Source organism: Silene latifolia, chromosome Y, assembly GCF_048544455.1.
Source record: "Silene latifolia isolate original U9 population chromosome Y, ASM4854445v1, whole genome shotgun sequence".
In the NCBI taxonomy this organism is placed as follows: domain Eukaryota; kingdom Viridiplantae; phylum Streptophyta; class Magnoliopsida; order Caryophyllales; family Caryophyllaceae; genus Silene; species Silene latifolia.
In genome coordinates, this window is record NC_133538.1 from 250,929,262 (window position 1) to 250,942,943 (window position 13,682).

At 35.3% G+C, this 13,682-nt stretch overlaps 1 protein-coding gene across 1 annotated transcript; it reads right to left on the minus strand.

The window, feature by feature from the left end:
• Window positions 1-2,573: 2,573 nt before the first annotated feature.
• On the minus strand, window positions 2,574-5,759 carry LOC141630435 (uncharacterized). Its single transcript, XM_074443257.1, has 3 exons — window positions 5,307-5,759; window positions 4,873-5,132; window positions 2,574-2,967 (listed from the first exon to the last, which is right to left on the minus strand). The coding sequence occupies exons 1-3, from the start codon at window positions 5,757-5,759 to the stop codon at window positions 2,574-2,576; spliced, it is 1,107 nt and encodes a 368-aa protein (XP_074299358.1).
• Between the last annotated feature and the right edge of the window lie 7,923 nt (window positions 5,760-13,682).

Genomic DNA, 13,682 nt, shown 5'->3' on the forward strand with positions numbered 1-13,682 from the left:
ACCTTAAATATCAAATTTAATACTTTATATAATTACTACAATAGTAATCTTGAGTTTTATTAGATTTTTTAGAATAAAATTTGAACATAAAAACCATTTTAATGAGAGAGGAAGAGTGAGAGATAAAGATGAGCATTAGACGAATAATAAGAGAACTTTTTCTCTTAAAGGGAGGGGGAGCCAGTTTTGGGCTTAGAAAAGGGTGAGCATGCCTTCCCCTTTTTGTCTTCTCAAAACATAGCTAGGCCAGGTCTAGGTTTAGGAGTAATCATTATGTTTAAAACATCTTGTGCTAAGATAAAGACATAACCCTAAACACCCATAAACACCCCTAAAACGGGTCCACCCTAAATAAAATGGACTCCATTTTATCTTTGTAATTTTGTCATTTGTAATATGGTGTGACATATGACCAATAACATGTCATTAGACATATTAATGCATATTTAACAAATTAAATATCATTATATATCAAATAAAATTACATTTAACAAATAACAAGTAATTCACAATTACATGTATATAAAATGGGTCACATTAAGTCTAGTTAATATAATCTACAACATTTTGCATTTATGATTAACAAATTGTTCCTATCTCAAATGTTTCATTAACATTAATCAATTTTAGTAATATAACATATTAATCACTAAATTGAATCTTATTTAATCAAATTACAATAAGATATATAACTCTCACTCATTGATAAAAATTTGTTCAATTTAAGGATTTAATTAATCTGTATCGATATACAATTAATTAACTTATCAGTTAAGGGAATTGTCCTATAGGTGTGACCTTAAGGGATCAACTGATCACCACCGTCAAACGACAGTAACGTCAAACTCTAGTCAGCCAATCGTTACCGATTAATGTTGATCAATTGACAATATATTGAACCATCCCTTGTGTATTCTTTTATATGAGATTTAAATATGTGATCGCACTATTGTTGATGACACATACTCCAACACTCTCGATCCCACGTCTTACAAACCTCATAGCTTCGCTGGCAGACAAAGAGTTGTCAAAGGAGAGCAGTCACTTAGCTACTGGAGAGAATGGATGAGTACGGGTTTCCAATTCGTTGGACTATATCATGGTGGCGTATCCCTGCTATGACTTCCCCGCGATCCTTTATAGACTACCTGGTCTTACTCATTCCTCTTTTATATTTCTTTCTCGCTTGTTACGACAATTTGGACGAAAGCAGCGAGTTCTTTCCTTAGACACTGTTTCTTCTGGAATTTCTCCGATGAGGCACTCTTATCTGCGGGTCTAGATGACATCGCACTCGGTAGAGGAGCGTGAATCAGCTCGTCAAGTGGAACGTAGGCTACAACTTGATGCTATTGATGTGGGAGAAGGCCCTGACCTGACTCGGACAAACTCTAAGACTCAAGACTCAAGACTCAAGTAGAGGACACAAAAGTGGAGGAGGCAGAAGTCTGGTTTGGAAAAGAATGAAGGATCAGAATGACCCGGATGATCAGAATGAAACTAGAAAGAAGAGTACAATGGCTAACGAACCTAAGGAGTGACAACAAGTGGAATCTAGAGTACTATAATTGTAATTGTATTTTTTTTTGCCCTGATAACTCTAGATATAGAATAAGAGAAACAATTGTTAGTTTTCTCAGATTAGCTGCCACTTTTTTATACTTGTTTTTTTTTTTTTTTTTATGAAAACTCTTAATTGGGAGGGATATATATTAATAACAAAACTTGCTACAGATTCTGATATTATTAAACCCATTACGGGTTTTTTTTCTAGGTTTCTTTTCTGTTTCATCTGCTTTCTTTTTTTTTTTTTTTAAAAAAAAACCTGAGACGGGTTCCTACTCTGAATTGCCGCCCACTCTGTTTGCATTCTTCTTCTTCTTCTTCTTCTTCTTCTTCTTCTTCTTCTTCTTCTTCTTCTTCTTCTTCTTCTTCTTCTTCTTCGTTCATTTAGTCTGCTATGGCTGTCCTTCATGTCTGACTACTGCTACTGGACTTCATTTTTTTTTTCACTTATTTTTTGGACCTGGGAGGGGTCTTCTCTTTTTTTTGTTTACTTTTCACTTTTTTTTTTTGCGATCTAGCGGGGGATTTTTATTATTTTTCTTCAACCTGGGAAGGGTCTTTAACTTGGGAGTGATGTGTATCTTCAATTGGACCCGAGAGGGGTCTTTTCTTTTTTTCTACTTGCTTTGTTTATTTTGTTTCATTTCTCTTTATTGTATCTTTCTCTTTCTTTTTTCTTTTTTCGCGACCATAGAGGAGTCGTTTCTCTGTTTTTTTTACCCATGATATTTTTTTAACTGATCAAGGTTGGTTAATTGACTGAATTAAACCCCCTGTATATCTGTCAAATGCACTGCTCCTCCTTTTAAAATTTTTTTAATTATGTAAGGGTCGGCCAAATTTTGTTTGAACTTGCCTCTCGGGTCTCTGACCGGTGCCCGTATTTCTTTAAGAACTAAATCACCATCTTTTAAGTTCCTTGCCTTGACCTTTTTTATTAAAAGAACGAGAACTTCTTCTTTGATATGACCGAACCTGGTTGAGAGCCGCGAGTCTTTTCTCGTCTATTAATAACAACTCTTCATATCGAGCTTGTACCCAATCCATTTCTGGTATTTGGTTTCTATTACGATTCTAAGGGAGGGAATTTCAAGTTCTATGGGAAGCACGCCCTCCATCCTGTTGACTAGAGAATATGGTGTTGCTCCTGTTGGTGTTTTAACTGATGTGCGGTATCCCCACAAAGCAAATGGTAATTTTGTTGGCCAATCATGATATTTCTCAGTCATCTTCTCAATTATAGTTTTCACACACTTATTCGCTGCTTCAACTGCCCCATTCATTTGTGGCCTATAGGTAGATGACTTACGTTTTTGGGTCTTACAATGTGTTAGTAAGGCAGCCACATCTTTCTTAAAATGGGAACCATGATCACTAATCAACTCGTGAGGGACACCATACCTACAAATTATATTTTCGGTGATGAATTTAACATTTTGTTTAGAAGTCAAGGTAGCATAAGACGCTGCCTCAACCCACTTAGTAAAGCAGTCGATTGCTACTAAAATAAATTCATGTCCTCCGGTTCCTTTGGGAGTTATTTTGCCAATTATATCTATGCCCCATATCAAAAATGGCCAAGGTCATGCCAAATTGTACAACAATGAATGTGGTATATGCTGTGCATTGGCATAAATCTGAGATTTATGACACCTTTTAACGTATTGTGTACAATCATGTTCCTGTGTTGACCAAAAATATCCTATCCGCATTATTTTTTTTAGCTAGCATCCCGTCGTACATGAAAGATCATACATTCTAATTAGACTCTCTAATTAAAAATCAAATTATCTCATAATTTGTGTTTATGTGATCTATGTAACATGCATGGAATATAAAAGCTTATTAATATAAAAGATGAGCAGGTTCGACTACCAGTTGGGGCGATGATCACTTGGCCACTGCAGCCCCCGAAGGAGGTGGCTTACATGGTCCATTTGGTGGTGCGGGAATTCATGGGCCCGGGGGGATTCAACCCCCTCGTCATAAAAAAAAAATATAAAAGATGAGGAAAATAATATTCCTTACATTAAAAAATGGTAGTATTTGGGCACAACCAAGATCACCATCTTGGTTGTTCTTGAGCTATTTATCAATGGTAAGATCCTCCATAACCCAAGCTTCCAAAGAGAAAGCCTCCTCTCAAAAGCACCCAAGAACTTACTCAACAACCTTACTAATATTAACTAGATTAGTAAGATTACCCTTGATAATATGTAAATATTACTAACAATCTTAGTAACAATTTTTGTTTACTAACAACTTAGTAAAAATGTTTATATTAATTTTAGAGAGAAAAGACCAACAACTTCATTCACATGCAAAATACACAAAAATGAAGTAGTGTGTAAAATGAGCAATTTTGGTCTATATGGAGGAGGAAAACCGGTGGGAGTAGGTGGAGTGAGGGAGTGTACTTGTTTTATTTTTGTCCAATCTTATATCACATGCAAATGATCATAAGATGACATATGGAAGAAAAACATGCACAGTGAAAAGATTATGTTTATAATCATCCACTACACTCCATTTACACGGTCCAATGTACTATTTACCGGTCCATTTTGGTTCTTATATTTGTCGCACAAATACGTGTAAATTTTACTTTAAACATCGATTTATGTTTAAATACTTCCCGGTTAATATCGTCTAAAACACTCCGTAAATATACGTGTATAGCTACACATATATTTTACGTACCAATACTAATCACGTTAGTCAATTAGTATTAATTAACAATTAACTACTTAATCATTAATTCCCGTCTCAAATAATTTATTATTTAATTATCGCATAATTAAATAATAATTTCCGCGCCTCGAGTTCACAACTCAATATCTCTCTAAATCAATTAATCAACTAACTCTTAGTCAATTTATCAAGGGACTAATTAAACTATATCTGATACAATTAACTTTCGTGTTGGGGTTCGTTCCTTTAGGTTTGACAGAAAGGGACCAGCTGAACACTGCCGTCTCACGACAATAACGTCAAACCCTAGTTGGCCAACCGTTACCGATATACGTTAATCAGCTGACTAGTATTGCCAATGAATATCCCATGCATATTCCTTAATGAGATTTAATAATATTCTCATGCACTATTCTGGAGGATAAAAACTTCCATAACTCTTTTAGCTTCCTTTTCATCCACACATAAGAGTAGTACCCCTTGTTCAGACTTCTTGTACAATTTTCCTTGACTAAGAATAAATTGTGCTGCAAATCTTCTAATGGCACGTTGCGTCCTTACATCAGAATCCGGCGGAAAGCCCTTTCCAAGTGATAATTTAGAACATCCGTGTACCATCGTACGTAATCAGCTGTTGTATCATCAAGTACCATGCAGTATGTTGGTTCCTCTCTTCTTTCAATGCATAACGGAATATTTTCTAATTCATTTAGAATATTGATCATTGACGCCAACTTAGCTAGAGCATCTGCAAATTGGTTTTCATCTCGGGATAGATAAATGAACTTTGGATCGTCATAATGCTTGAAAATGGTCTCGAGGTACGTTTGGTACAGTGCTAGGCCCTCGCTTTTGACTTTCCATTTTCCCAAAATCTGATTTATAACGAGTGACGAATCTCCGTATACCCTCAAATTTTTAATCCCCAAGGTTGGTGCTACCCGAAGTCCTAATATACATGCTTCTTATTCTGCTTCATTATTTTTGACGCTAAAATATAACTTGACTGAAAGAGGGGTATGTGCCCCATCTGATGAAATCAAAAGTACGCCTATGCCATATCCTTTTTGATTAGATGCGCCATCGAAAAATAACTGCCACGAGTCATCATTTATAACAAATATTTCCCCCTCAGGGAAGTCGTATGCTTCCTGTTTGTCTTCTGAAACGGGAATGTCAGCTAAGTAGTCTGAAATTGCCTTTCCCTTAATGGATTTAAGAGCCATAAATGTAAGATCGAATTCAGCAAGAATCATTGTCCATCTTGTTATTTTTCCACTAAGAATTGGCTTTTCAAATAGATACTTTAGAGGGTTCATACGTGATATGACATGAATCGTGTGGGTCAACATGTAGTGTCTTAACTTCTTAGTGGCCCACACCAATGCTAGAGAAGTTTTCTCGATTGGAGAATAATTAGCTTCGTACTCCAAAAACTTTTTGCTTAGATAATAAATTGCTTTTTCTTGATCATCTTGAACTTGTGCTAACATTGCACCCATTGACGTTTCGGTTACTGTAAATTATAAAAGGAGCGGTATTCCAGGCCTGGGGGGGGGGGACCAGAATTGGGGGATTTTCCAAGTACTTCTTTACTTTTTCGAATGCTTGCTGACATTGCTCATCCCATTCAAGGGATGACACTTTCTTTAGTTTCTTAAAGATAGGTTCACATACCATGGTAAGCTTAGTTATAAACCGACTAATGTATTGTAATTGACCTAAAAATGCCCGAACCTGCTTCTTTGTTTTTGGTGGCGGCATATTACGAATTGCCTTGATCTTGGATGGATCGGCCTCAATGCCTCTATTACTAACAACATACCTTAAAAGATTGCCAGAGGTAACCCCGAAGGCACATTTTTGTGGGTTGAGTCGAACGTTATATTTTCGGAGCCTATCAAGGAATTTTTGTAATGCAGTCGTATGACCTTCTCTATCTAATGACTTTACTATCATATCATCGACATAGACCTCGACCTCCTTGTGCATCATGTCATGAAATAGTGTTGTAGCGGCCCTTTCGTAAGTTGCCCCCGCATTTTTAAGTCCAAATGGTATAACCGTATAGCAATACGTTCCCCATTCCGTGACGAATGTGGTTTTCTTCATATCTTCCTCGGCCGTTTTAATTTGAATATACCCCGCGTAACCATCCATAAACGAAATTAGAGTGTGACCAGTCGTGTTATTCACTAAAATGTCGATATGGGGTAATGGAAAAGTGTCCTTTGGACTTGCTTTGTTAAGGTCCCTATAGTCGACACACATTCTGACCTTTCCGTCTTTTTTGAGTACTGGAACAACATTTGCCACCCACTCCAGGTAGTTAGCTACTTTTATTAAACCTGCATCTGATTGCAATTATATTTCCTCTTTTATTTTTAATGCCCATTCTGATTTCATCCTTCTAAGTCTCTGTTTTATGGGTTTTGCAGTAGGATACAGTGGGATAGTGTGCTCAACAATTTCTCTGTCTATGCCGGACATATCTTTATAAGACCAAGCAAACACGTCACGATATTCTGTGAGTACTTTAATCAAATTTGCTCGTTCTTCTGAATTTAGTGACAATCCAATCTTTATTTCTTTTTATCTTGATCAGCGCCTATGTTTATTAATTCAGTTTCCTCAATTATGGATGTTTTATTTTCCTGATGTGTTAATGCTTTTATTATGTCTTTTGGCAACTCATCGTCATTGGAAACTACACAATTAGAATAAGAAATGGGAGGGGTAGGAGAATCAGATAAGTAATTGAAAGCTATTTTATTATCTTTGGAAAGAAGTACAAGAGGAGTAGATCACTAGACTCGGAATTTGAATTTGAAATAGAAATAATTGGGGAACTCCCCGACTCCGCATGAAAATAAATAGGGTTAAGCCCCGAATCATGTTGGAGACTAGACTTGATGACACTAGACTCGATAGAGGTATGGAAGGGTGAAAACCCTTGCTTTCTAAACTCTGACTTGCTCTCTATCTCAGACTCGGATTCAGATTCAGACTCGGGTTCCTCAAATATAGGCCCTTCTCCCACACTGATTTTGATACTCTTTCCATTAGTTGTAGTCCACTTCCAGGTTTTACGCCATCCATTCTCCATGTTATTGTTGCAATGGGTTGTGATTAGCTTAGTAGGCTCAAAGTGGCTGTCTTGAAGTGCCATAACGAAATGATCTGTGTGCTTTATGGGTGCCTTCTTTGACAAATTGTCCATTTAATGTGTGTAGATATGCACCTATTGTATGGCTTGTAGATTTGTTGTCTTTGTTAGCTGCTTTCTCCCTCATTCTTTTTGTCAATGCTTCTTTTATTTCCTTCTTAGATGGCTGCTATCCTAACGCAAAGAGGTCATGCTTGATTTGAGCAGGTAAAGAGTCGGATGCCCTTTTAGGTGTCTTACCAAGTGTTGTCCCATGCATGTAGCCACTATTTTTCATTATCGGGTTCACAGTAGTATTTGTATAATAAGGGTTAGGTTTATTATCGTAGGATTGTGATTCATTTTCGATAAAACCGACTTCTAGGGTAACAATGTCAAGTTTATATCCAGTCCTTCTACTTGAATCACATTTGGGTCAGACCCCATCTTTTTCAAAATCTTTCAAAAAAAGAACCTCAATTTAAATTTTTTCAAAAAACTACATTTTGCATTCATCATAGCATCATATCTAGGACATGCATTTGCATTTTAGGTGTCATATATTTGTCACTAACTGCTCCGGTCGAATACTTTCTCATTCATCTTCCAGATTCATCCAAAGTGGGGGCTTTTCATAAAGTCTCATCTTCCCGTAAAATAAAAATTTTGCGAATTTCAAAACCAATGATTGTGAAAAATTCCAGCCTATTTCGTGAAATAAAATTTTGCGATTTTCAAATTTGGCTTATTTCGAAATAAAATTTTGAAATTAAACTTGGTCGGCAGGCCCTGACATGCATTTGAGTTCTTAAAATAAAATTTTCTGAAGTTGTCTTTTTGCGAAATAAAATTTTGCAATTTTCAATTGTCGGCAGTCCCTGACATGCTTTTGAGTTCTTAAAATAAAATTACGAAAATATCTAGGGAAATTTATCAAGATAGGATAAGTCTCAACAGAAAAATCGATGTTTTACTATCAACCACAAGTTTCGGGTTGGGCGTAGTATTCATACGAGAAATTATGATCAAGGATTACTTTATAAATATAAATCTCCATTTACTTCAGAGATTCTTCCCGAAACATTTTTCGAATACAAAAATTCCGTATCTTCGTAGGAATTAGTGAATTAAATGGGATTCACTTTTGTGTAATTGTAAACATAACCGACGGATTCATTTTCATAAATTTAATCTAAAAAAAAAGTCTGAACTTGCTTTTTTGCGAAATAAAATTTTGCAATTTTCAAATCAATTGGTCGGCAGGCCCTGACATGCATTTGAATTCTTAAAATAAAATTTTCTAAACTTGCCTTTTTGCGAAATAAAATTTTGCAAACCCTAGTTTGTAAAATCAGATTTTACATGCAAATCCCTTTTCAAAATAAAATTTTGAATTCCTCGGTCGGCGAGCCCTAATACGTATCCGAGCTTGTGAAATCAGATTTTGCAGGTTCAACCTTAAGCGAAATAAATTTTTGCTTTTCCAGATCCAGTGAAACAAAGTTATATTATACCAGTTCTCAGATACCAGATTCCAGACCAGCTAAACAAAGTTTGGCTATTCAAATTCCATACCAGCAAAACAAAGTTTTGCTATACCAGATTTCAGACCGGCGAAACAAAGTTTTGCCATGCCAGTATACAGGTTGGTTAAACAAAGTTTTACCAGCTTCATTCCAGATTAGTGAAACAAAGTTTCGCTAAACCAGTCCCAGTTTCCAGCTACTCCAGACAGGTGAAATACGAGGCCCAGGTACGTTTCTTATCCTTTATCTGTCCCGATCGGACTACTTTGACCTTCGTCTTACTCAGACTCGGTCAAAGTGGGGTTTCTGTAGACACCTCAAAGTTGTCTACTAGCCTTACGGGTACCCGATGATGAAGGTAAAACTAAATGAAAATTGACAATGTTATAATTAAAGGCTCTTTACGCTTAGTTCCCAAGAATTAATTTAAAATGGCATAAAACCACTCATAAACCATCTATCCCTATTCACCCCACTTTTGACATTCCATTTCATATTATTAACCATTTGATAAATTCAAGAAGTTATAATTTTTAAACATATTTCAAGTGATTATTATTGGCCTAAAACCAATACGGAGTAGGAAATATACAAAGTTAAAATTCAGCTTGGGGTAGGAAATGAGTCATATACTGCATTCGCTTTGCATATCGAAAAGAAAACTTAATCATGTACGAGTATATGCAATATGTGATGTTGGGCACGGAATACAATATACTCCCTCCTATTCCGAATAACTGTCCCATTTGCCATTTTCGTCTATTCACATAACTGCCCCATTTGCCATATTTGGACAGTTTTTTGACTTTCCTACCCTTGACTCTTTTCTTTATTTACCACCCTAACCACCCTTAAACCATCATATTCAATACTTTTCATTATTTAACTTCTATATTCTTACCCCTATACAATACTTTTCATTATTTTAACTCCATTCCTTAATTTTCGTGCCATTATCCAAATGGAACAGTTATTCGCAATATGAGGGAGTAGTATTTTGCATTACCATGCAACAGCTAGAGGTAGTAGCTGAGATATATGATTTTGCAAAGGAAAAGCAAACAGAATAAACATAAAAAAGCATGTGCATGAACACAAATTCTCATTTGTGATGGACGCTGTCTGTCACAAGTTGAAGACGGATCGAATAGTACCATTTTATAACAAAATGGGTCAAATACACAAAAGCAAGTGGGTATTATTTATTTTTTGTTTGTTTATATGGAGTACATGAGAGTAATATATTACATTGAGTAGGGTACAAAGCATTAAATAGGCCTTACATGAGAAACAACACATCACATTATTTTTTGACGTGCCCTCTCTAACACTACACCAATGCTCCAATTTTCAAATATTTTTTTTCATATTTTTCTAAAATCTACCTCTAAAATTCTGCAAAAATTTTTACATGTATATAGGACTATGAGAGTATGTATGTAAAATGTTACCATCTTAGTCAGAAGATGTAACAATACTATTTAGAATGTTACCATATTAGTTACTGTATGTAACCATTTTTTTATATGTTTAGATGTTCATTTATAATTGAAAGAATCTTAATCTGGTAACATGTAAGAATACAAATGACGACTTGGAATTATGTGTATAATATGTTACCATGTTGGTCAGAACATGTAACCATTTTACAATATGTTTGATTTGATTTGAAATGATCTTGAAATAATGGCATATATGAATATAAATGGTGACATGAGAATTTGTGTATAAAATGTTACCATGTTAGTCAAAATATGGAACCATCGTACAAAATGTTTTACAAAATGTAACTATATTAGCCAATGTATGTAACCATTGTTAAGTTACCATGTTAGTCAGATTATGTAAACATTTTACAATATGATTGATTTGATTTGAAAAGATATTAAAATAATGATAAATTCTACAGTTTTTTGTAAAGAGATGAAAACATGAATTTTGTATTCCAATATAAGATGAAAGAAGGTGTGATGAATGATGAATGGATGATGATACTGACATAGCTAGGAAAATAGGCAAATCAAACATTGTTGTCGCCTCTTTTTCATGGGAAATTTCCTCTTATTTTATTCAATTTGTGTATTGTCAAATCACAAAAAAAATGGGTTAGCTTTATCCATATTATTACAATTCGGTATGAAATCGACCCGTCTCTTCCTTGTAACTGATAATGCATTTCACAAGGGAGACTAATTGGTGCATGAAATACACACCATGTTACGAAAGCGGAAACATAGGAGTTCAGGGACTCTTATTTACTTCAAACTCTATCCTTTCATGAACCTGGAAATCAATATACTTCAAACTCCAATCACTTTAAATACTCAAGTCTCAGATCATTGAGAGGAGGGAGGACGAACACACATATCACCGAGACACACGCGAGATACAAGACCAGATCCAGAAATTTTATAATCTTACCCATGGTCTCAAATATATCTATCCCAGTTTTAGATCAAACCATACAAATAAAAATCGTCCTAGTTTCATATACGCGCATAAGAGCCGTTAATTTAGGACAAAGTCGAAATTTATTAATAGTCAACATTCAGATAGGCCTAAGGGTAGCACAATTGAATAAGTTTTCTTTACTCTCTTATTTCATTCTTTTATTTATTTTCTTTATTTATTATATAATTTGTATATAATCTAACTAGTTAACTTGCCTTGCATATAATTATATCGTCTTGTATATAAAATTATATAATTAACCTTCTTTTCGTCTTAATTTCGTCAAACATATAATATTTCAAATATATAGTAGAGGCCCTCAGTTTGATGTGTGATCCGGGCGCCTAACACCTTCCCTGATCGTACCTTTACCCCCGAATCCGCAATCTTTGGCTCTGACCGGAGTAACGGACCAGTCCCCATTCCATGGATCAAAAGAGGCCTTTTCCGTTAAACTTGTTTTTGTATGTTTTTTTATAAAACCTACTAGCGACTCCTCCATACTATTCATTTATTTTCAAAATTGAGATTTTTTCAGGGATCTCACAGTGGCGACTCCGCTAAGGAATGAAAAATGACTATTCTGCAATTTTTAGTTGCATCTTTGACTAGTGTTTTTTTTTTGTTGTCTTTTTTACTGGATTTTTTTTACTTGTGAATTTTTGAGACTTTTGACACTAGATTTGCTTGCCATTGTCCTGAAAAAATATCCTTTTTGAAATAAGTAAATAGTATGGAGTTGCCAGTAGGTTTTATAAAAAAACATACAAAAACAATTTTAACGGAAAAGGCCCCTTTTGATCCCTGGTATGGGGACTTGTCCGTTACTCCGGTCTGAGCCAAAGATTGCGGATTCGGGGGTAAGGGTACGGTCAAGCAAGGTGTTAGGCACCCGGACCGCCCATCAAACTGACGGTCTATACTATTTATTTGTAATATTATATATATTTGACGAATATTAAGGCGAAAAGAATGTTAACTATACGGTTTATTTACAGGGTGAGTTAACTATGTTAGTTTATATACAATCTATTTACAAACAATGGAACTAAATTACGACAATATAATAATAATACTATAAGATGACACCCTCAGGCTTACCTGAATACGGCGTTTGGACAATTAGCTTAGTTGAACCGACTTTAGGGCGTTTTTACGCTCAAAATAGGATGAATATCTGGAACGGTCTTTTGTATGGAAGGTAATATTTTGTGAGAGAAATGGTGTAAGTTTTCGATGATTTATCTGTGTATGAATAAGGGTTCAAAGGGGAGTGTTTATACTAGTTAAGACGGAATATTTGGCAAGATTTACAATTTCCGTAAGATGGAGTTTTGTCAGGACGTCTCTTACTTCCTTTAGAATGGTAGTGCACGTGGTATTTTACCACCTACTTTCATACTACCTCCATTCAACTCCACTTTGCATGTTTCTCTTTTACACACTATTCACAATCGGACATTCAACTTCAATTTTCTCTCGATACGTAAGATTAAAATATATTCATGTGGGATCTTATTTGATTCGTCTATAAGAGTACATCAACAATATCTAACTTTTATAATTTTTGCAAATACGTAGCTAAAGATATTTATCGCGTAAAAATTGCGTTGACAAACATGATAAAGTAAACTTGTAAAGTGGAGTTGAATAGGGGGAGTATGATCATCACAAAGTCAAGCCATGTTAAACGTCTTTTCTTCTTTTTCTACCCCACGTGCCATATTATTTGTTAACAAACACTTAGGGGTTGTTTGGTTCAGCGGGTAGGAATGGAATGGAATGGGATGAGAAACCATAGTAGTATGGGGTTCTAATTTCATTCCTTTAAAAACTTGTTTGGTTCATTTTAATAATAAGCATGAAGGAATGGAGTTGGAATCCAAGGGGAAGAGGTGGGTATGGGATTCCAAGGGATTAGGGTGGAGTTAGAATCCATTGGGTATCTAACTCCATTCCAAAATCACCCAACCAAACACTTGAATGGACTCAATCCATTCCATTCCATTCTAAAGTAGCCAACCAAACACCCCCTTAATTCTTCCGTAGCATCTTCGATGTACAAATCTTGTGCGCTACTAAGATTTGGCCTTAATAATATTCCCTTCCATCCAGACCAAATGTTACAGTTGCTTTTTGGCTCTATTCATGGTCTTAGGAAATCTTTGATATTATTCTTAATCTATAAGACAAAATATAGTCATGTGAGATCTTGTTTGATTTATCGTCATAAATGCTACTCCCTCCAATTCGCCATTTTCTTCCCTATTTCCTTATTTGGTTATTCAGGTTTTCTTCCCTAT